General features: G+C 39.7%; 2 protein-coding genes across 3 annotated transcripts; one reads left to right on the forward strand and one right to left on the reverse strand.

Moving 5' to 3' along the window:
- The first annotated feature begins 1,229 nt into the window (after positions 1-1,229).
- Positions 1,230-1,835, forward strand: LOC138892599 (uncharacterized). The gene has a single exon (XM_070176335.1). The coding sequence runs from the start codon at positions 1,230-1,232 to the stop codon at positions 1,833-1,835; it is 606 nt and encodes a 201-aa protein (XP_070032436.1).
- A 16,018-nt stretch (positions 1,836-17,853) lies between these two features.
- On the reverse strand, positions 17,854-21,665 carry LOC104104985 (uncharacterized). Of its 2 annotated transcripts, none has more exons than XM_009613211.4 (2): positions 21,532-21,665; positions 17,854-18,839 (listed from the first exon to the last, which is right to left on the reverse strand). In XM_009613211.4, the coding sequence occupies exons 1-2, from the start codon at positions 21,571-21,573 to the stop codon at positions 18,153-18,155; spliced, it is 729 nt and encodes a 242-aa protein (XP_009611506.1). In that variant the 5' UTR covers positions 21,574-21,665; the 3' UTR covers positions 17,854-18,152. The 2 variants fall into 2 exon arrangements, with proteins under 2 accessions (XP_009611506.1, XP_070031107.1); XM_070175006.1 differs by having other exon boundaries at positions 17,854-18,830; positions 21,526-21,644.
- Between the last annotated feature and the right edge of the window lie 1,552 nt (positions 21,666-23,217).

Raw genomic sequence — 23,217 nt, forward strand, 5'->3', positions numbered from 1 at the left:
AAAGATGACATTTTGGGTCATCACAAGCATGCCCCAACGAATCTTTTCCTTTGCCTAATATCGATCGCATGATCGTCGCCACGACCGGCCACAAGATCCTCAGTTTTCTCGATGCCTATTCCGGGTACAACCAGATACAAATGAACCCTGATGATCAGGAAAATACCTCGTTCATCACCAAATACGGAACCTACTACTATAATGTAATGCCATTTAGGTTAAAATATTCTGGTGTCACGTACCAACGCCTAGTAAACCGGATGTTCGAAGAACAAATAGGGAAATCTATGGAAGTTTACATTGATGATATGTTAGTAAGTCCCTACGAGTAGAGGACCATTTGAAATATTTGCAGGAGACCTTCGGTATCTTGAAGAAATATAACATGAAGATGAACCCGGAAAAATGCGCGTTTAGGGTCGGGTCAGGAAAATTTCTCGGATTCATGGTGTCCTACCGAGGAATCGAGATCAACCCCGATAAGATTAAAGCTATCGAGGACATCACGACAGTTGACAACGTGAAAGGCCGTGCAGAGGTTAACCAGACGCATAGCTGCCCTGGGCGATTTATCTCAAGGTCCTCCAATAAAAGCCATCGATTTTTCTCGTTACTAAAGAAGAAAAATGACTTCACATGGACACCGGAGTGCCAGCATACCTTGGAGGAACCTAAACGTTACTTATCAAGTCCGCCACTACTTCACACGCCCAGGGCGGACAAACATCTGTACTTATATTTGGCAGTATCAGAGGCAGTGGTAAGTGGAGTCCTAGTCCAGGAAGAACAAGGTACGCAATTTCAATTTATTACGTTAGCCAAACCTTAGGTGAAGCCGAAACTAGGTATCCCCACCTAGAAAGGTTGGCGCTCGCTTTGATAAGCGCCTCTAGGAAACTAAAATTGTACTTCCTGTGTCACCCCATATGTGTTGTAACAACTTATCCACTTCGAAATATTTTGCATAAACCCGAGCTTTCGGGACGGTTGGCCAAATAGGCCGTAGAAATCAGCGGGTATGATATTTAATATCGACCCCGAACAGCCATTAAGTCTCAAATTTTGGCAGACTTCGTGGCTGACTTCACGCCGGCCCTAGTACCTGGGGTCGAAAGAGAACTGTTGGTAAAATCGGGTACATCTTTGGGAATCTGGACCCTTTTCACGGACGGTGCTTCGAACGCAAAAGGGTCTGGACTCGGCATCGTACTTAAACCACCCACGGGAACATGGTTAGACAATTTATTAGAACTGTAAAATTGACTAACAACGAGGCCGAATATGAGGCTATGATTGCAGGTCTCGAACTAGCCAAAAGCTTGGGAGCGGAGGTGATCAAAGCCAAATGTGACTCCCTCCTTGTGGTGAATCAGGTTAATGGAACCTTCAAAGTTAGAGAAGAACGAATGCAAAGATACATAGATAAGTTGCAAGTAACTTTGCACCGATTTAAGGAGTGGACTTTGCAACATGTGCCTCGAGATCAGAATAGTGAGGCTGATGCCCTCACAAACTTAGGTTCACCGATCGAGGACAACGAACTCAATTCGGGGGCCGCCGTACAACTCATGAGGACAGTCGTCGAAGAAAGCCACGCTGAGATAAACACCACAAGCTTGACCTGGGATTGGAGTAATAAATACATAGAGTATTTGGATACCGGAATGCTTCCCGCAGATCCAAAAAAATCGAGGACCCTGCGCATGAAGGCAGCACGATTCACCTTGTCCGAAGACGGAACCTTGTTCAGAAGAATGTTCGATGGCCCACTAGTGATATGTCTAGGGTCGGGAGACACCGAGTATGTTCTGAGGGATGTTCACGAGGGCACTTAAAGAAATCATTCTGGTGCCGAATCATTGGTTCAAAAGGTAATCAGAGCCGGCTATTACTGGATCGACATGGAGAAAGATGCGAAAAAGTTTGTTCGAAAATGTGATAAATGCCAAAGACAAGCACCAATGATTCACCAACCCGGGGAGCTACTCCATTCGGTCTTGTCACCATGGCCATTCATGAAGTGGGGAATGGACATCGTTGGCCCTCTTCCATGGGCACCAGGTAAAGCTCTTATGACTGATTATTTTTCTAAGTGGGTTGAAGCACAGGCCTTCGAGAAAGTTAGGGAGGAGGAAGTCATCGACTTCATTTGGGATCACATCATATGTCGATTCGGGATGCCATCCGAAATTGTGTGTGATAACGGAAAATAGCTCATCGGCAGCAAAGTAACCAAATTTCTCGAGGATCACAAGATCAAAAGAATCCTATCAACACCTTATCATCCCAGCGGGAACAGGAAAGCCGAATCAACCAACAAAACCATCATCCAAAATCTTAAGAAGAGGTTAACCAATGCCAAATAAAAGTGGAAGGAAATTCTACCCGAAGTTCTTTAGGCATACTGCACAACCTCGAAGTCCAACACCGGCGCTACTCCATTCTTATTAGTTTATGGCGCCGAAGTTCTAATACCGGTCGAAGTCGGAGAGCCGAGTATCCGGTTCCGATATGAAACAAAGGAATCAAATAAAGAGGCTATGAATACGAGCCTAGATCTATTGGATGAAAGGCGTAAAACCGCCCTCATCCGATTAGCCACACAAAAGCAACGAATCGAGAGATACTACAATCGAAGAACTAATCTTCGATATTTTAATGTCGGGGACTTAGTGCTAAGAAAAGTCACCCTCAACACCTGAAATCCTAATGAAGGAAAATTGAGTTCGAATTAGGAAGGATCGTACCAATATCTCGAGGTCAGAGGAAAAGGGTTTTACAAGCTTGGAACGATGAATGGGGAACAACTAGCAAGCAATTGGAACATATCTCACCTAAAACGGTACTACTGCTAAGGTACGACCTTTTTTCATTACTTTTCTATTTCAGATTGACACATGCAGGTGGTCGACAAGAAACGACGATGGATTTTTTAGCGAATGGCATGAAGTCTTTAGGTATGAAAGCACGTGTTGTACTCTTTTTCCCTCAGACCGTTTTTTGTCCCAAATGGGTTTTTTCGGCGAGATTTTTAACGAGGTGATGATGAATCGTGCTAACTTAGAATCAAGCCCGATTATGAATCGGCACCAAAGATCAATCCAACAATATCCAAGGTTCCTTTATAATCAACCTCGAATACTGGAGGGCTACCCTCGGATATGTGTTAGCTTCGAATATCAACTCTAACGAGAAGACTACTTGATAAAGGGAGGGTCTCGATAGATAGGATTTATTGTAAGGGTCATACGGTCAAAACGAACCGTACCTACAAAGATTGCTCGAAGAGTACTTTCCTTACAAACATCTTATGTTTTTAATAACGAGCCCAAAGGGCAGTACTTAACCGGAATATGAATGATTGCTCCCTCACTCGGGGACTGCCGTCCGACTCAAACAGATCAAGTGATCGGGCCTCAGGAGAAAAAGACCTAATAGGCAACTCCTCGACTTCTAAAGATCACAGCCACCCCGCTCGGGGACTATTATCTCGGGCAAGCCCGGATAAAACGAGAAAACAAGCCCAATAGATAGCTCCCAAACTAAAAGTCTATGGCCAATCTAACACGGCTCGGAGACGTCTGAAATTCGTAACAAATATAGGTCTTCGAAAAAAGAAAAAATTCTTTCACAAACCGGTTCTAAAGGCTACCCTCGGTAAATTCTCAAACTTAAGATATTTTCAAGAAAAACTTTGGTAACATCGAATCCCAATAACGCTTTAACCCAGAAAGGAAATAAAGGCAAGGTTTGTTCGAACCCTCGAACACAGCCTTATTGTTTCATGCTAAGGCATTTTCAACCTTTGCAAATACAAATAATAAAGCAAAGGAAAGATATGAGAGTCGAAAGGGAAAGAAAAGCCTTATATTTATATAGTTTTTTAAAAGGCCGAATCGGTCTAAACCAAAAATTTACAATGGCCAAAAACAGCCTCAGAAAAAATGCAAAAGAAAAACAAAAAGCCTAAAGTCCTAATTGGCTTGGTCTTCATCGAAGGTTGCATCTCCATCCTCGGGATCTTCTCCGTCTTCGGATTCACTTGAGCTATCGGAGTCTTCCTCAGGGAAGGCCAGCCTTCGGGCCCTAGCTTCCTCTGCTTTCAATTTCGGCCATAATATCGAAGCCCTGGGCATTAACTCCCTCGAAAGCTTCCCTTCGAGCTTGCCATTTTGCATGATCCACCATGCCCTTGGCCTTGGCCTAAATGGCCTCAACGTCGACCTGAATCTAGTCCACTTTAGCATCAGCGTTTGTGTTCGCCACGGCCACCTTAGATCTGGCCACGGTCACCTCGGATCTGGCCACTTCGATTTCGTTGGCCAAGCTTGCCTTATCAGTAACGGCCAAATCCAACTGAGACTGAAGCTCGTTGATCTTCTCGACCTACACCGAGGCTTTCTCTTTTGCAGCTTGGAGCTGGGTCTCGGCCGACTCCAATTGCACTTGGACAGTTTCCTTTTGTGAAGCTAAGATGTTCATATTCTTTTTGAATTTTTCCGCCTCGGCCTGTATCGCATCCACCTGCAAATTGAGCCATCCGATTTGTTCGAGCCTCTGCCGGACCTGCAGAATCGGATCGTTAGTAGTTATCTCCAAGTTGTCTTCACTATCGTGAAACACTCGGAATACCTGCTCGGCCATCTCGACATGCTCATTCCGAGTTGTCACTAAGTTGACCTGAAGCTTCTCACTGAGAAGCTTGTAGGTATTACTTTTCCTAGTGAGGTTCCGAACCTCAACCTCGTGCTCCTCCCGGATTTGGAGGAAAGCCTCGTGATGCAACACCGAAGCCTACAAACAAGGGAGAAGATGTTAGAATTATATACAACTACGAGTTTAAAAGAAATAATAGATAAACCTTCGAAGTTACCTGATTCAGAGCATGTTGGGACTCATTAAAAAGACAAGCGGCTCCCACCGCGTTCATCATGGCTTGGTCCTCCTCGGTCACCAAGAATCAAAGGTAGCTAATAATCTCCACGGGAGGAGAGAAAATCCGGGCATCTGCCGGGATAGAAAGCACTATATTCCGCCTACGATCGGGATTAACACTTGGGGCCGGAAATCGGTCCACCAGTTTTGGGCACGATGAAGAACCGGTAGAGCCCGATAACAGCAATTTCTTTGGTACCAGTAAACCACCAAACCCGGTGACATCCTCCGAGGCAACGGACTCAAACCCTTTCAAGAAGCCATGGATATCGGTCGCCCCCTGAATACCTTCATAAGAGCGACCTTCCAACATATTGGCCTCGCGGATCATAGCGTTCGAAATTTGAGAGGATCCGAAAATATCGATCACTCCGAGCTCGTCCCTCAAAACATCTCCGGTCTCCCTTTCGACCATTCCGGCTTGGGACGGGGTGTCCTCAATTCTTACTGGTTCAAGAACTTCGGCCAAAGCTCCCTCTTCGACCTGCGCCAGTTCGGAGGACTTTTGTATCGAAGTACCAGCCCGCACGCGGGCCACTAGTTGGGAATTATCTTCCTCTTCTCCTTTTTCGGGCTCGTTCCTTAATCGGCTAATTAGTTCTGAAGGCATAACACCAATGTCCCCCTTGGGCTTGCGAGACTTCCTCGCCGGTATTTTATTTTCCGAGCCCGGGGAACTCGGAGCCCTTTTTCTCTTCTTCTCTTTGGCCTGCTTTGGAGCAGGTGGAAGGACTTCTTCGTCACCAGATGGGGGCCTAATTGCAACTTCCTTTCCGAGGTCTGCAAAAGAAAAAAGATGAGTAAGCTCGAAGAAAAATCTGAACGATCACCATTCTAAGAAGGAAACTTACCATGATTACGGGCCTCCCGTCGACCCTTCGAAAACTCCATCCAAGCACGCTCTGAGTACAGCCTCTATAACACAAGGCCTTTGACCCATTTTCTAAGATCCGAAATTGGGTCTGGCATCTGGGCCACTGCTGCAACGCCGAAATATATTAATAAAAAAAGAAATAAGAAGAAAATCAATGAGATTAAACCTTCTAAGCGAAGTGCTACTTACGTTTCATATTCCATTTCTCGGGAAATGGCATGTACTCGGTAGGGATCAGGTCCGAAAACCTAATCGAACAAATCGGCCCATCCAACCTCGGTCCCAACCTTCATCTATGCTCGAGAATGGAGCCTTATTGGCTCGGCGAGCAAGCTTGATCAACCCCCCTCGATAAAGTCGGGGACTGTAGAGGCGCATAAGGTGGTCGAGCGTAAAGGGACATCCCTCGATTTTTCTCACAAAAAATTGGAAGAGAATCACTATTCTCTAGAAGGAGGGGTGGATTTGGCCGTGGGTCACATCATACCTATTGCAAAAGGTAATAATGATGGGTTCTGAGGGACCCAATGTAAAGGGGTAAGTGTAATCACTTAGAAACCCCTCCACGTAGGTAGTGATCAAGTCCTCGGGGCAAAGGAACCACCACATGCTTATCGACCCAGTTGCAGTCCTGTTTAACCCTAGGGAGGGGTTTTTCGGTGATTGTGGATATGTATCTTGAGACCGGTTCACATCGGCCCGCTACCAAGGAGGCCTTTTCGACCCTAGAATTAGTAACAGTCAGGCACCCTGCCGGAACGAATTCCTCAGGGCGGGGTTCTGCCGCAGCCTCACCACCAGCGGGCCGTGATGAATAAGCAGCCTCCTTTTGCGGTACTGTCTTGGACGTTTTCGCCATTAAAGAACAGGAGAAAAGAGAATTAAGATAGTATACGGATTGATGAGAATTCAAGAAATTTTGGTGCAGAAGTTGTAAAACAAAGGGACTTTTTGAGAAAGAGCAAGAGCAAGAGCAGGAAGAGCTTTTGAGCATGAAAAGTTTTGAATGAGGAAAAAACTAGAGTACTTATAGCTTGCTGGTGACGGTTCAGAACCGGTAGTGGCCGACCAGTGACTGACAGGCACTTAATGCCTTGATAACTAGACCGACAGGACATTTCGAGTTGTTGCTTACGTCATGATCGGGTATACAAGTGACGTTCGTCACTTACATCATTGCCTGTCGAGAAGAAGCTCGGAAATTCATATCTTTTCTCGTCATCTTCTCTCCGAGAAATGAGGGGACTATCTGTATACGGTTGAAATCGGGCTTGCCTTTCGCATGACTTATCGAGAGTAGAACATGGTAGTGCAAAGTTCAAACTCGTGTTATATCAAACCATGATGCGAAGGCAGATTACCGAGCTCGTGACTCAGAGATCGATTAAGATCGAGCTCGCCCAAGATCGAGACCAAGCAAGATCAAGGTCGGCAATTATCGAGACTGGCCAAGATCGAGATCGGCCAAGATCGAGACTGACCAAGATCGGGACCGAGCAAGATCGAGTGAAGCTTACCGAGACAAATGGCGAAAAGCCGAAATATCCGCAATCAGGCGAGAATCACGGCGGAAATCACGGCGAAAATCAAGGAGCGGCCGACTAATTAGCCTATCATGAGATTCCTAATTGTATTAGCATTGTATCAATAGTAGGACTCCCCTACTATATAAAGGGGGTCTAATCATTTGTAAAGAGGGATTTTTTCACGCAATATAAAGAAAATACTACCTTCTTTTAGCTTGCAATATCTTGTTATTCTGTTCTTATATTACTTGAATCTCCACTTGGTTTGAAGGTGATCGAACTCGAGAGCTAAGGCTATTCGATTCGTTTGGTTTGCGTTCATTTCTTTTACAGTCAATTTCAATATTAATATATATATATACATTTTCTCAATTTGTGCCAAGGTATATCACGTATCCTTAAAACTGCGTATAAATTCAATTGTTATCCGTTTTTCGGGTAAACATTCTTGTTTTGAGAGACAGTCTTGAATGGTGTATCAAAGTTTCCCCTAAGGTAGTCTTTTTTGTTGAAGGATAATAATAAAAAATATATTAATGGACGTAACTCATCAAAATATTTGGTTTGAATTTATTTAAAGCTCGTCTTGAGATATTAAATGTACATTTAAAATTTGTACGTGCGCTTTAAAAGGTAAATACTTATGAAATCTTTATACGTTATCATTTGTTTTTCATAATTGACTTTTATAATTGCCATTTTTACCTTTTCCTAATCTCCTTATTTTCTCCAACGTGACCTGATGAGATTTCTAGCTTATTTTTAGATGTATGTACTTCTTGATTTTTGTGAATAATAACCACGAGATAATATTCTTCTTTCATCGCTTGGGGATAACAACTGACATCACCGATCTGTTAATTGTTTCTCGCAAATTGCGACTAGCTAAAAGATTTAAGGCCGAGTTAAAGAAAATAAACAACACCTTAATTGTTTTGCAATGCAATCATTAGAAAATGTATACGACAGTGTTCAATTAACAAGTGTAAGCATGCAGATTTGTGTGAATTGTGCTAATAATTTGCACTTTGGAGGATTAACTCTTACATATTGTTGTCGTCGCTGATTAACAAGAGAAGAGTGTGTGATGACCGGATAGGTCATTTAGAATTTTAACCCTTAATTCTGTATTTCGAAACCTCAAATAGCTCCTCTTAATCTTTCTCGATTTTGCGTGCGCAGCCGTGTCTTTTTCCGGAAGGCTTTTATGTGAAAAAATTGATTAAAATGTGAATTTGTGTCTTAAAATTTTATTTGAGTTGACTTCGGTCAACGTTTTGAGTAAAATGGACACGGATCCGTATTTTGACGGTCTCGGTGGGTCCGTATCATGATTTGGGCTCGGGCGTATGTCCGGAATCGAATTCGGAGGTCCCTAGTTCGAGTTATCGCAATTTGTTGAAGATTTGAAGTTTGAAGAATTTTTAAATTTGACCGAAGTTTGAATTTATTACTACCGGGTCTGAATTTTGGTTTCGGAGCTTGGTATAGGTTCATTAGTGTATATATGACTTGTCTGCAGAATTTGGTGCTAAACGAAGTTAATTTGACGTGGTTCGGACGTCCGGTTGTTATAATGAAAGTTCTTAAGTTTTATTAAAAATTTCATTCGTTTTGCTGTCTGATTCGTAGTTTTAGATTTTATTTTGGTATTTTGATCGCGCGAGCGAGTTCGTATAATATTTTTGGACTTGTGTGCATATTTAGTTTGGAGACCCGAGGGCTCGGGTGAGTTTCGGATAGGCTACGAGTGTTTTGAACTTAAAGAAAATGCTGGTTTTTAGCTTCAGCTACTTTCTGGTGTCTTCATCTTCGCGATCACGAAGAATGTCCTGCGATCGCGAAGGCCATTTTGGCCGCTGTACATCACGAACGTGTCTGGTCCCTCGCGAACGCGATGAAGACCTGACGCACATACTTTTAATATTTCAAAAACGGGATTTCACCCATTTTTCACTATCTTTCCATTTGAGATCGACCTAGAGGCGATTTTGAAAAGAAAATTCATCACCAATTCATAGGTTAGTATATTTTAACTCATTTTCTTCCATTTCTAACATCACCAATTAATTTCTAGCCTTAATCTTTGTTCTTCCATGGTAAAAAAAACTAGGGATTTAGGATGAATTGGGGGGAGAGGGGTTTGTAAATTTGGGATTTAGACCTCAATTTGGGGTCGAATTTTGAAACAAATTATATAATCGGGCTCGGGGGTGAATGGGCAAATGAGTTTTGGTCCAAATCTCGGATTTTGACCAAAAAAGTCCGGGGTTGACTTTTTTTGACTTTTTGGGAAAAGTATAAAAATTCTAACTTTATGCATTGCAATTTATTCCCTTAGCATTATTTAATGTTATCGAGTCGATTGTGGTTAGATACGGTTGGTTTGGAGGCAGATATTAGAGGAAAGGCCCCGGTAGAGCTCTGAGTTGACTGCGGAGTGAGGTAATTATCGTGATTAACCTTGATTTCAGCTTAGTCCAGTTGGACAAGGATTTGACTTATGAGGAAGAGTCTGTGGCTATTCTAGCCCGAAGGTCCGATAGTTGAGGTCAAAGAGTTATCCTTCAATTCGAGTGTAGTGGAGAGGCCAGCCGATCGAGGCAGCCACATGGGAGTCCGAGTCGGACATGCGGAGTAGATATCCACACCTTTTCACCAGTTCAGGTACTTTTCTGTGTCCGTTCGAGGACGAACGTTTGTTTTAGAGGTGGAGAATGTGACGACCCGATAAGTCATCTAGAGTTTTGACCCTTAATTATGTATTTTAAAACCTCAAATAGCTCATTTTAACCTTTCTCGATTTACGTGCACAGTCCGTGTCTTTTTTCGTAAGGATTTTATGTGAAAAATTGATTAAAATATGAATTTGTTCCTTAAATATTTATTTGAGTTGACTTCGGTTAACATTTTGAGCAAACGGACCCGAATTCGTGTTTTGATGGTACCGGTGAGTCCGTATCGTGATTTGGGACTTGGGCGTATGCCAGGAATCGAATTCGGAGGTCCCTAACTCGAGTTATCGCAATTTGTTGAAAATTTAAAGTTTAAAGAATTTATAAATTTGATCGAAGTTTGAATTTATTGCTACCGGGTCAGGATTTTGGTTTCGGAGCTTGGTATAGGTTTATTACTGTATTTATGACTTGTCTGCAAAATTTGGTTCTAAACGGAGTTGATTTGACGTGGTTTGGACGTCCGGTTGTTATAATGAAAGTTCTTAAGTTTTATTGGAAATTTCATTCGTTATGGTGTCCGATTCGTAGTTCTAGGTTTTATTTTGGTATTTTGATCGCGCGAGCGAGTTCGTATAATATTTTTGGACTTGTGTGCATATTTGGTTTGGAGCCCCTAGGGCTCGGGTGAGTTTCAGATAGGCTACGAGTCTTTTGAACTTAAAGAAAATGTTGGTTTTTAGCTTCAGCTAGTTTCTGGTGTCTTCATCTTCGCGATCGCGAAGAATGTCCTGCGATAGCGAAGGCCATTTTGGCTGATGTGCATCGCGAACGCAGCAGGTCCCTCGCGAACGCGATGAAGACCTGACGCACATACCTTAAATATTTCAAAAACGGGATTTCACCAATTTTTTACTATCTTTCCATTTGCGATAGACCTAGAGGCGATTTTGAAGAGAAAATTCATCACCAATTCATAGGTTAGTATATTTTAACTCATTTTCTTCCATTTCTAACATCACCCATTAATTTCTAGCCTTAATCTTTGTTCTTCCATGGTAGAAAACTAGGGATTTAGGATGAATTGGGGGGGGGGGGTTTGTAAATTAGGGATTTAGACCACAATTTGGAGTCGGATTTCAAAACTAATTACATAATTGGGCTTGGGGGTGAATGGATAAATGAGTTTTGGTTTGAATCTTGAATTTTGACCAAACAAGCCCGGGGTTGACTTTTTGGAAAAAGTATAAAAATCCTAACTTTATGCATTGCAATTGATTCCCTTAGCATTATTTTATGTTATCGAGTCGATTGTGGTTAGATACGATTGGTTTGGAAGTGAATATTAGAGGAAAGGCCCCGGTAAAGCTCTGAGTTGACTGCGGAGTGAGGTAATTGTCGTGATTAACCTTGATTTCAGCTCAATCCAGTTGGACAAGGATTTGACTTATGAGGAGGAGCCGGTGGCTATTCTAGCCCGCAGGTCCGACAGTTGAGGTCAAAGAGTTATCCTTCAGTTTGAATGTAGTGGAGAGGTCAGTCGATCGAGGCAGCCACATAGGAGTACGAGTCGGACATGCGGAGTAGATATCCACACCTTTTCACCAATCCAGGTACTTTCTATATTCGTTCGAGGACGAACGTTTATTTTTGAGGTGGAGAATATGATGACATGATAGGTCATCTAGAGTTTTAACCCTTAATTCTGTATTTTGAAACCTCAAATAGCTCATTTTAACCTTTCTCGATTTACGTGCATAGTCCGTGTCTTTTTCCGCAAGGCTTTTTATGTGTAAAATTGATTAAAATGTGAATTTGTGCCTTAAAATTTTCTTTGAGTTGACTTCGGTCAACATTTTGAGCAAACGGACCCGAATTCGTATTTTGATGGTATCGGTGGGTCCGTATCGTGATTTGGGACTTGAGCGTATGCCAGGAATCGAATTCGGAGGTCCCTAGCTCGAGTTATCGCAATTTGTTGAAAATTTGAAGTTTAAAGAATTTATAAATTTGACCGAAGTTTGAATTTATTGCTACCGGGTCTGGATTTTGGTTTCGGAGCTTGGTATAGGTTCATTACTGTATTTATGACTTGTCTGTAAAATTTGGTGCAAAACTGAGTTGTTTGACGTGGTTCGGACGTCCGGTTGTTAAAATAAAAGTTCTTAAGTTTTATTGAAAATTTCTTTCGTTTTGGTATCTAATTCGTAGTTCTAGGTGTTATTTTGGTATTTTGATCGCGCGAGCGAGTTCGTATAATATTTTTGGACTTGTGTGCATATTTGGTTTGGAACCCCGAGGGCTCGGGTGAGTTTCGGATAGGCTACGGGTGTTTTGAACTTAAGTAAAATGCTGGTTTTTAGCTTCAGCTAGTTTCTGGTGTCTTCATCTTTGCGATCGCGAAGACTGTCCTACAATCGCGAAGAGTTGTTTGTGACAGGGGAGGAGATTGTTCTTCGCGAACGCGAGGTCCTGGTTGCGAACGTGAAGTGGATGGGGACTTGCCCTCCGCGAACGCGACTGCCTCTCCGCGAATGCGAAGTATTGTGGGCTTGGGGGGAGAATGGATTGAAGTGCTACACGAACGCGGACACTGGGTCGCGAACGCCATGGTCAGCGGCGAAGAACCATCGCGAATGCGAAGGCCATTTTGGCCGCTGTGCATCGTGAACGTGGTAGGTCCCTCGCGAACGCGATGAAGACCTGACGCACAGACCTTAAATACTTTAAAAACGGGATTTCACCCATTTTACACTATCTTTCCATTTGAGATCGACCTAGAAGCGATTTTGAAGAGAACATTCATCACTAATTTATAGGTTAGTATATCTTAACTCATTTTCTTCTATTTTTAATATCACCCATTAATTTCTACCCTTAATCTTTGTTCTTCCATGGTAGAAAACTAGGGATTTAGGATGAATTGGGATTTTTTACAAATTCGGGATTTAGACCTCCATTTGGGGTCGAATTTTGAAACTAATTATATAATCGGGCTCGGGGGTGAATGGGTTTTGGTCCAAATCTCAGGTTTCGACCAAACAGCCCGGGGTTGACTTTTTTTCAATTTTTGGGAAAAGTGTAAAAATCCTAACTTTATGCATTGCAATATATTCCCTTAGGCATTATTTGACGATATCGAGTCGATTGTAGTTAGATACGGTATGTTTGGAGGCAAATTCTAGAGGAAAGGACCCGGTAGAGCTCTGAGTTGACTGCGGAGTGAGGTAAGTGTCGTGCTTAACCTTGATTTTAACTCTGGACAAAGATTTGACTTATGAGGAGGAGCCGGTGGCTATTCTAGCTCGCAAGTTCGACAGTTGAGGTCAAAGAGCTATCCTTCAGTTCGTGTGTAGTGGAGAGGTCAGCCGATCGAGGTAGCCACTTGGGAGTCCGAGTCGGACATGCGGAGTAGATATCCACACCTTTTTACCAGTCCAGATATTTTTCTATGTCTGTTCGAGGACGAACGTTTGTTTTAGAGGTGGAGAATGTGATGACCCGATAGGTCATCTAGAGTTTTAACCCTTAATTCTGTGTCTCGAAACCTCAAATAGCTCATTTTAATCTTTCTCGATTTACGTGCGCAATACGTGTCTTTTACCAGTAAGCTTTTATGTGAAACATTGATTAAAATATGAATTCATTCCTTAAAAATTTATTTGAGTTGACTTCGGTCAATGTTTTGAGCAAACTGAGCCGAATCCATATTTTGATGGTACCGGTGGGTCCGTATCGTGATTTGGGACTTGGGTGTATGCCCGGAATCGAATTCGGAGGTCCCTAGCTCAAGTTATCGCAATTTGTTGAAATTTTGAAGTTTAAAGGTTTAAAGAATTTATAAATTTGACTGAAGTTTGACTTTATTGCTATCGGGTCCGCATTTTAGTTCTGGAGCTTGGTATAAGTTTATTACTGTATTTATGACTTGTTTACAAAATTTAATGTAAAAAGGAGTTGATTTGATGTGGTTCGGACGTCCGGTTGTTAAAATGAAAGTTCTTAAGTATTATTGAAAATTTCATTCGTTTCGGTGTCTGATTCGTAGTTCTAGGTGCTATTTAGGTGTTTTGATCGCGCAAGCGAGTTCGTATAATATTTTTGGACTTATGTGCATATTTGGTTTGGAGCCCCGAGGGTTCGGGTGAGTTTCGGATAGGCTACAGGTGTTTTGAACTTAAGGAAAATGCTGGTGTTTAGCTTGTGGTGGTTTCTGGTGTCTTCTTCTTCACGATCGCGAAGAATGTCCCGCGATCGCGAAGGGTTGTTTGGGACAGGGGAAGAAATTGTTCTTCACGAACGCGGGGTCCTGGTCGCGAACGCGAAGTGGAGGGGGGCTTGCCCTTCTCGAACGCGACTGCCCCTCCGTGTGCGCGAAGTATTGTGGGCTTGGGGGGAAACTGGATTTGAGTTCTACGCGAGCGCGAACCCTGGGTCGCGAACGTGATGGTCAGGGGGGAAGAACCATCGCAAATGCGGAGCACTTATCGCGAACGTGAAGGCCATTTTGGCCGCTGTGCATCGCGAACGCGGCAGGACCCTCGCGAACGCGATGAAGACCTGACGCACAGACCATAAATATTTCTAAAACAAGATTTCACCCATTTTCACCATCTTTCCATTTGAGCTCGGCCTAGAGGCGATTTTGACGAGAAAATTCATCACCAATTCATAGGTTAGTATACTTTAAATCATTTTCTTTTATTTCTAACATCACCCATTACTTTCTAGTCTTAATCTTTGTTCTTCCATGGTAGAAAACTAGGAATTTAGGAAGAATTGGGAGTTTTTGCAAATTCGAGATTTAGACATTAATTTGGGGTCGGATTTCGAAACTAATTACATAATCGGGCTCGGGGGTGAATGAGTAAATGAGTTTTGTTCCGAATCTCGGATTTTGACCAAGCGAGCCCGGGGTTGACGTTTTTTGACTTTTTGGAAAAAGTGTAAAAATCCTAACTTTTTGGGTACAACGTATATGTGAGGTGACGAGTACTTATGCGTTGTTATTGGGTTAAAGCATTCGGGAGGACTTATTTTCTTGTAATTTATTGCCTACTTTACTTATGATATCCATGCTTAGATTAATTTATTTCTTATTTGATCGATCTTTCCGCATTTATGAATTAATTGCGATGGTTGAGTATATTTGGAAGTTGAGGTTTGACATCTTGGGTCCATTATTGACGTAAGGTTTATTATTGCATTATCTATCTCCCAAAATTTTATATTCATTATTACATGGTAAGGGAGAGTGTTAAAGTACGAAGGGTGATGCCGTGCCGTTTAATGCTTCATTTATTGATTAATACATAGTGAGGAAGAGAGTAAAAGCACGAAGGGTGATGTCGTGCCGTATTTATCGTTTCATGGTGAGGTTGAGAGTAAAAGCACGAAGGGTGATATCGTGCCATTATTATCATTTCATGGTAAGGTTGAGAGTAAAAGCACGATGGGTGATGCCGTGCCATCTTTATTCATTATGTTTATCCGATTTTATTAGTTGATGATTTATTTGACTGTCTTATATTGTCATTCCTGTTGTAGTTAAGGTATCTTGTTCCCCTTTCACATGTCCCCTCCCAATCATACATATTAAATCTTTATTTGTTACTATGTTGCACATATATCTACGTTTGTACAAGTTAAATTACGTGAGTGTCCTGTCATAGCCTCGTCACTACCTCGTCGAGGTTAGGCCCGATACTTATGGAGTACATTGGGTCGGTTGTACTCATATTACACTCTGCACTTCTTGTGCAAATTTTGGTACTGGTCCTAGCTGTACGTGAGGCGCATCAACTCGGATTATCACATTTGGAGACTCGAGGTAGATCTGCTGGCGTCTGCAGACCTTGAAGTCCCCTTCCTCTTTCCTCATTTACTGTTCATTTCATTCTAAACAATTATATTTATTTCAGACTCTGTTTGTAGAATGCACTTGTGACTACAGATCCGGGATTGTACTTAGATATTTTTGGTTATTTCACCTTTTCGCACATCATTCCAGTTTATTTCAGTTTAAATGAGTTTTAATTACTTGAATTGCTTAAAATGACATACGATTTACTCTAACGTTGGCTAGCTTAGCGAGTGAAGTGTTAGGCGTCATCACGGTCCCGAAACCGTTTCATTTACCTTCCTCCTATATCTAATTCAAATATTTTTCTTTTTCCTTTTTTGTTTTTGTTTTTGTATATATGTTTCTTCTTCAGTTTTCTTTTCTCTTTACCTCTCAAGTGTTACTGTTGGTTTCTTTTTCCCGTGTGGTATGAAAGTGGCAAAGATGATATTTCTTTGATAACATTAATTTAATAGTTGACTACCATGAATTATAGAAAATATTTTATATTTAAGAAAGATACTTTATCAAAACAATTAGTTATCTCTAAAAGAAAGAAAATAACTTCCTAGAAAATGATTTTCTTTTGTAAATAATTTGAGTTCTTACTTTATTTCGCTCGTCTCAATTTTCAATTCCGAATAATAATGTTAGCGTTCTATTCTTTTATCTAAAGTATAATGTTCATGGATGAGACAAATTCCAAAATTTAAATGGAAATTTCGGGATCAATGTTATATTTTCATGTTCACTTTAGGGGCGGCTCGGGGAGGCGAGTAAAGTCTTTGCTTTAGGCCCCTAAATTTTGGGCCCCAAAATTATTTTTAGTTGTGAATTTTTTTATCTTATTTTCACTTAGACAATATTAAAGTTTATAGAAAAAAAAAAGTCCTTATAAAAGTAGAAAGAATAACGGTCTATTTTTTAACAATAGAAATGTTTTAGAAATTTGAATAAGATACTCAAATCTTCATATTGGTAAATAACTTTTTTACAGTAAGATCTAAGGTACGCATTGTAAATACGTTCTAACATCTTATCAACGTGAGTTTTCTCACTAATGTGAATATAATATTATATTTTATAAGATAACTACACTATAGGCATAAAGAGCGAAGTAAAGAAACCAACGTAAATATGCTTTATTTTTATATGCTTTAATTTCTATTGTACAACTTAAACAAATATTTTTAAAAATAAGCAGGCAATTGTCAATTTGTTATTCTTCATATAAATTTGTACTCTCTCCGTTTTAATTTATGTGAACTCATTTGACTGGACACGGAGTTTAAGAAAAGAGAGAAGATTTTTGAACTTGTGGTATAAAATGAGGCACATATATTTTGTGTGGGTATAAATTATTGCATAAAGATAAATTGTTTCCAAATAAGGAAAGATGTCATTCTTTTTTGCACGGACTAAAAAAAAAATAGGTTCACATAAATTGAAATAGAGGGAGTAATAGTTATTATTTCTTCCTTTATTGAGTTAACTAAATAAGATTAAAATCCATCATTTTCAGCATTTTATATCAAATTTGGCTTTAAATTTTATTTTGCAACTCATACTTATTATTAAAAATAATATTTATCTAATTTTGTAAGAAATTATAGTCATTGTTACGGGGTACACGCGCAACGCGCGTGCCAAAACACTAGTATGACTTATATGCACCAACTTGAGGGGGAGTGTTAGATAATAAAATACATAGTAATATATTAGTGTTCCCCATCGGAGAATAGGTATCATGGTTATATAATATCTGTATATAAATAAGGCTTAGTGTAATACAAAATAATATCAATAATACTTTTCTCTCGTGCCTTTATATCTCACATTCACCTCATTCCATTTTAGATTTGGTATGATAAGCCGTCTTAAGTTGACATAGTGATCCTTATTCTCTCCTTTGGCACTTTAATCCAACCATAAAGATGCTTGAAATTTTACATGAAGGTGCAGCCACTCGTTGGTACACCATACAAGCTCGTGAAGTCCCACTTAAAGAAGCATAGATATTGTACATTTACTTGATGAAGTCACAAACCAAACATTAAGGCAATAAGATGGTTAGATAATACAGTGTTGAAGAGCTACATTTTTGTATTCAACTATAGTCCGCATTCGCAACCCCATTCTGCAGCGCACAACTGAGAACTCTGGAATTCAAAAGAACCTTAAACTGGTGCCGCGGAACGCATCTGTTGTACACAAACTGCTCATCTCGGGTTCTCGTAAATGGATAGACCAATACCATGCCCCAAATGCCAAGAAGAAACCAGCTATAGCAACCATCTAACTCAATACTCATTGAAATGGATAGCACCAACTTTCCACACAATGTACGTTGTAGCAAACATAACTGTGCTGATAAATATAAATGAAAATGCAACGAGAAAGACATCAAATCCTCCTGGAAACTCAAAAGTCCAGCCTGGTTTTGGCATCCCTCTTTTGTTATCATCGAACAAATTCGTAGGAGCCTCTGGAAGTCCTGATCTCTTTTTCCCCTTCTCACTTTCTCGCAAGGCCTCAATTAATTTGCTTCCAAGATCAGGTTTAGAGGCTTTTGATTCATTGTACCGGCTGAGGACCCTAGCTGCCCTAAGTTTCTCTCTTGCTGTCAATGGAGATCTCTTAACAGTTGGTTTTGGAATGGCGGAAGATGCTTCCTGTTGCAAGTTTGTGGAAGTTACAGACCCATTTGAAACTTTGAATGCTTGCACTGTCGACTCTGTTTGACCACTGGACTGCACTTCACCTTCTGTTTTTGAAGATTCAGAGGATAATGGATTCACAGTAGGTGTAATAACTTCAGAGTCCTTATCATTAACTTCCGTTTGAAGACGATCATTTTTAGCAACTAAAAGAAAGAAACTCTGCTTAGTAACATATGTGCATCTTCTTAACCCTAGCACCTGAAAGGAAGATGGAAAGTGCGGAACCTTCTGTAGTGAGGCACTCCTAGAGAGATGGCAGTAGTTGGCCTGCAGCTCTCATTGAGAAGAAACAAATAAATTGTGGTGATAAAATTGATGCCAAATTCATAAATCAATAATTGTGAGCATCACTCCTAGCCTAAACAAAAACAACACTTATGCCTCAATTGCAAACTACTTGAGGTTGCTATATGAATCATCCATATATATTTTGCTCCCTTTTGGCTCCTTTCATTCCACTACTCAATAGTTTGTGCTAAGTCAAATTCGAGTTTTTGTGAAATTAGGGATTCTCCAATTCTCATACATGCCACTAAACTGTCATACAATCTCTAATCAAACTAGAAAGACTCATGTCAAACAATGGATCTAATGTAGGTGTGTCAATGACAATTACTCTTAACCCCAATTAGTTAGTATTCGCCTATAAGGACACATTATTGCATTTGGTTATTTACTAAGCTTACATGGATTTCTAGAAATTGTAAGCAGTAAGTATTTGAAGACAACTTCCATTCAAGTGATTTAGACTTACCATATCACATTTTAACACTTCAACTATTGAGGAGCTGCACCTGCTGACCAATACATTTGGAGGTCCACGTAGAACATGACCAGACTGTCTCAAGCAATTTTCTCGCTTTTTTTATTTTCATATGTGGTATTTGCATATTCTGTCGGATGTGATCATTTCTAATCATGTCTGATCGCTCATATCTTCACATCCTAACTTGTGGATATATTGTACCTTAGAGGCTCAACATTCACTCCAATATGTGATTGTTGGTTCACCACTATAATATAAAAACTAGCCTTTCATTTTGGTAGGGTCCTCCTATCGCACATAACTCTTATTCATACCTCCATTTCAACCATCATCTTTTAGTTTTGTGTTATATCTCCATCTGTTATATTATTCTCCTAAAAGACCGAGTGTATATATCAGAAATATTTGCATTTAAGCATATAATCTAATATCACCTGTATAACATTTGTCTTGCTTATATTAAAACTCTTACTCGCTATAGTGCCTCTCCACAGTTCAAGTTTTTTCTTGCTAGTTTCATTAGCACAACATTGTCTCCGAATAGCATGCACCATGGGACCCCATTTTTGTATATTATTGGTTAACTAATCCATAAGTAAGGTAAAAAGGTATGGGCTCAAGCAGTGTAAAACCACAGATATGGAAGCTCATCTCTATCTCCTCTTGGTATTCTTACACGTGTCATGGCTCCTCAGATATATCCTTTATGAAGTTTATGTATATTATCGGAGTTCATTTGTTCTTCAGAGTCCACAAAAGAACTTTTCTTTGACATTTTATCATATGTGGTAGGTCAATGAATATCAATGGAAATCATGCTTCCATTCCTTATAAACTTTCATCATTTTCTTGAAAAACATATAGCCTCCATCTTAGTTCTAATAGGCATAAATCTGCCCACATTCGATCACCCTTTCCTGATGTTTAATCGTATGACTCATTAGGTATTAACATACAGCTTTAAATAGCTCACTTGTACTCATTTATCGAAACAAGGTACTCTTTCTTCACTACTTTGGCATCTTTCAACTATTAAAATGACATTGATTTTCTTAATAAACCATATTACTTCATGCTATCCAAGCCACTCCCATACATGTATATTGTACCATATGGACCACAAGTTTGTCTATTCTTTATATTCACAGCATTTTTCACTTCTGCAAACCTAATTCTACGAATGTAATGAGGTTACTGTCTTAAAAGAGGTATCAATCTTTAAAGTTATCCTCGTAATTTGAGTTGAGCAATCGATCAAATAGCCTCTGCCTCTCCATCCCTCTTTGATCTCACTGTCTCCTGTCAAAACTTATTGGAAATCATTTTTAATAAATTTAAGCTGATCTATTTATCCCTCTTTTCTGTCAATCATACTAGTTTATAAATTTCTTTCTCCTTTTTCCGCATTTCTAACTTTTGCCAGAAATCCCATAGGGTTTACCTCAGGCTTTGATTGCATCCTCTTAATCTCCACTCTTAGATCTCTTATACTTTTCAATAGCTTCTCCACTTTTTCTTTTGGTAACTTCATGTGCCACTAGATCTCTTTTTACTTTAAATGCTCTTTGCACTTCAACTACTACTTTCTTGATGTACGTTGTCATTTCCTTCCTCTGGGTATTGTGTCCGCTCCTAAGTTCCATGATCCGACCTTCAATAGCTTGTCATTAAATGCTATTTGGTTTTTGTTGTTTAGTGCCTACCACTTAATTATGCGCTGCTTGCAACTCCTCCTTTTTGCCTATTCCTGTGCAAGCTATGTTGGGCAATAAGTCTATTAGCTAAGACTTAAGCTTGAATTAAGTTTTATGCACTGAATTTTTTACACCATCAGCGTAATTTAAGAGGTTGCTTATAATTTATTAAAGATTGCCAATCAATGTTTCATATAGTATTTTTACACAAAAATTAAACTCATTTCTAATTAAGTACTGTGGAATCATGACAATATCCAAGGGATCCTAATATATCATTTACACGTTAAGGAAAATGAATTATTGCTTCAGCTACCTCCTTTGCCAACTAATCACCGGCGTAATTTAGTATCAAATTACCACAATTAACGCTTAGAATAACAAAACCCAAAAGCAGCAAAGCAATTTATACAACACTTAAGCAATGAAACGTGAGAAGCGTGAACAAGTAAAAAGGTCTATAATTACAGGGAAAAAGAAAGAGAAGGAGGAGACATACAGTTGGGTGAAAGCCTAGAACGGAATTCAACGAAACAGCCATGAACTCCCTACTTATTGTGTGTGGTTGCTCAGAATGAGTTAAGGCCCAACCATGAAATCTTGCAGGGCAAAGTTTGCTTTGGAGATGAGAGGGAAAACTTTACACCCAGCTTTCTGAGGACGCTGCTTCGTCTTCACTTACCAAATGAATGGTGCAGATTAGAGATCCGTATTTATCCTCCAATATATTTTTCCCAGGATCCATTTGTCAGCTGTACTGATTTTCTGCCGGTATTAGTTATTTCCGCATAATATGTATTTCAAATCAAGTCTTTTGTATATATTTATTATATAATAAAAGAAGGGAAAATAGTCAACAATTTCTTTTTATTACGAAAAAATAATCATTTATATCCTCTTATAGCCCCGCCCCCCTCCCCCAAACCCCCACATTATAGAAGTGGTGCAAAATATCTATCATCCATTGGGGCCCTTCACTATGCCCACCGTCATCCCACGTGACCTAACGTTTTATTGAGATGAACGACGCATAGCATGCTACATTACCGTCCCTATTTTAGCCTCTCCTATTTCTTCTTCCACCAACATCTCCCCTTTACCTGATCATACAAAAATAATTATATAGATAAGAAAGCAAGATTTGTGCCAATTTTATTAATTTCTGTTGATTTTTAATGGTATTTAATTTTTCATGTCCACCTTATTTATTTATGCCAAAAATCTTTCTTGATTTCTTGTTTTAATGGCAGATTTAACTTTTCATTTTGCCTGTGATTCTTAGTTTTTCAGTATGCCTAAGTTGTGGTATTATGATTTTATTTTTTATCCACGATTTGGCATGTGATTAGCTAGATATGAAAAGTTTTAGTTTTTTATTATGTAAGTTTTGCATTCAATTATTCTATGTTAGTATGTCAAATTTAGAGACTTGGCCACCGTATCGGAGCAACCACAATTTCTACTCACATGTAAATAAACAACTAACACATACGAGGTTTCACGGATTACCTCTTGAAGCATGAATAAAGCTCCTCTATCATGAGAGTCTCCAAGTTCCACAGAAACACTATGAAATCTTCACTATCAGCACAATTACAATCCTCGAATGTTCCATGGTCTTTTTCTGTATTAACCAAATAATATTCGAAAAATAATAATTTCGTGTGGGCGAAATATTTTAAGAAAAATGGCCTAAAATTCAGCCATTTTCCTTCCTTCACTCTAGGTGAAAAACCTTATGTATTTATAGCACAAGTTTTAAGGGTTAAAACCCTTTTTCAAAACCTACTGGGTTTCTTTTCTGCCATGAAAAGATTTTTTTTATTTCTATTATTTAGGCACAACGGGGACCATAGAATTTAATTACAAAGCTTCCTATTATGGAATTAATTTAAAAAATTCAAAATTAATATCTACCATAATATTTTACGAATTATTCCACTAAACATTTATAATTGCACTTCTTAGTTCAATTTCACAATTCTTCTATCAAATCTTATTTAAATTTCCATGTTAAGATCCAAATACTAATTAATTAAATTAAATTAATGATAATTTAATTTATTTATTATTTTCTTTAGGCTTTCGCTTAACTTATTTCATGTGTTGGATACAAAATTCATCAGTCGGATTTAACATGAAAACTAATAAGCTTTCATAAAGGTGTATCATCAATCTTGTGTCT

This window comes from Nicotiana tomentosiformis, chromosome 5 (genome assembly GCF_000390325.3).
Source record: "Nicotiana tomentosiformis chromosome 5, ASM39032v3, whole genome shotgun sequence".
Lineage (NCBI taxonomy): Eukaryota > Viridiplantae > Streptophyta > Magnoliopsida > Solanales > Solanaceae > Nicotiana > Nicotiana tomentosiformis.

What these genes read in the sequence shown, in the direction of transcription:
- LOC138892599 (XM_070176335.1), top strand. Translation starts at nt 1,230, where the DNA reads ATGGTTAGACAATTTATTAGAACTGTAAAATTGACTAACAACGAGGCC.
- LOC104104985 (XM_009613211.4), bottom strand. Translation starts at nt 21,573, where the DNA reads ATGGCTGTTTCGTTGAATTCCGTTCTAGGCTTTCACCCAACT. An exon ending in TTCTAGGCTTTCACCCAACT is followed by an intron (nt 18,840 to 21,531) that starts GTATGTCTCCTC and finishes TGAGAGCTGCAG; the next exon opens with GCCAACTACTGCCATCTCTC.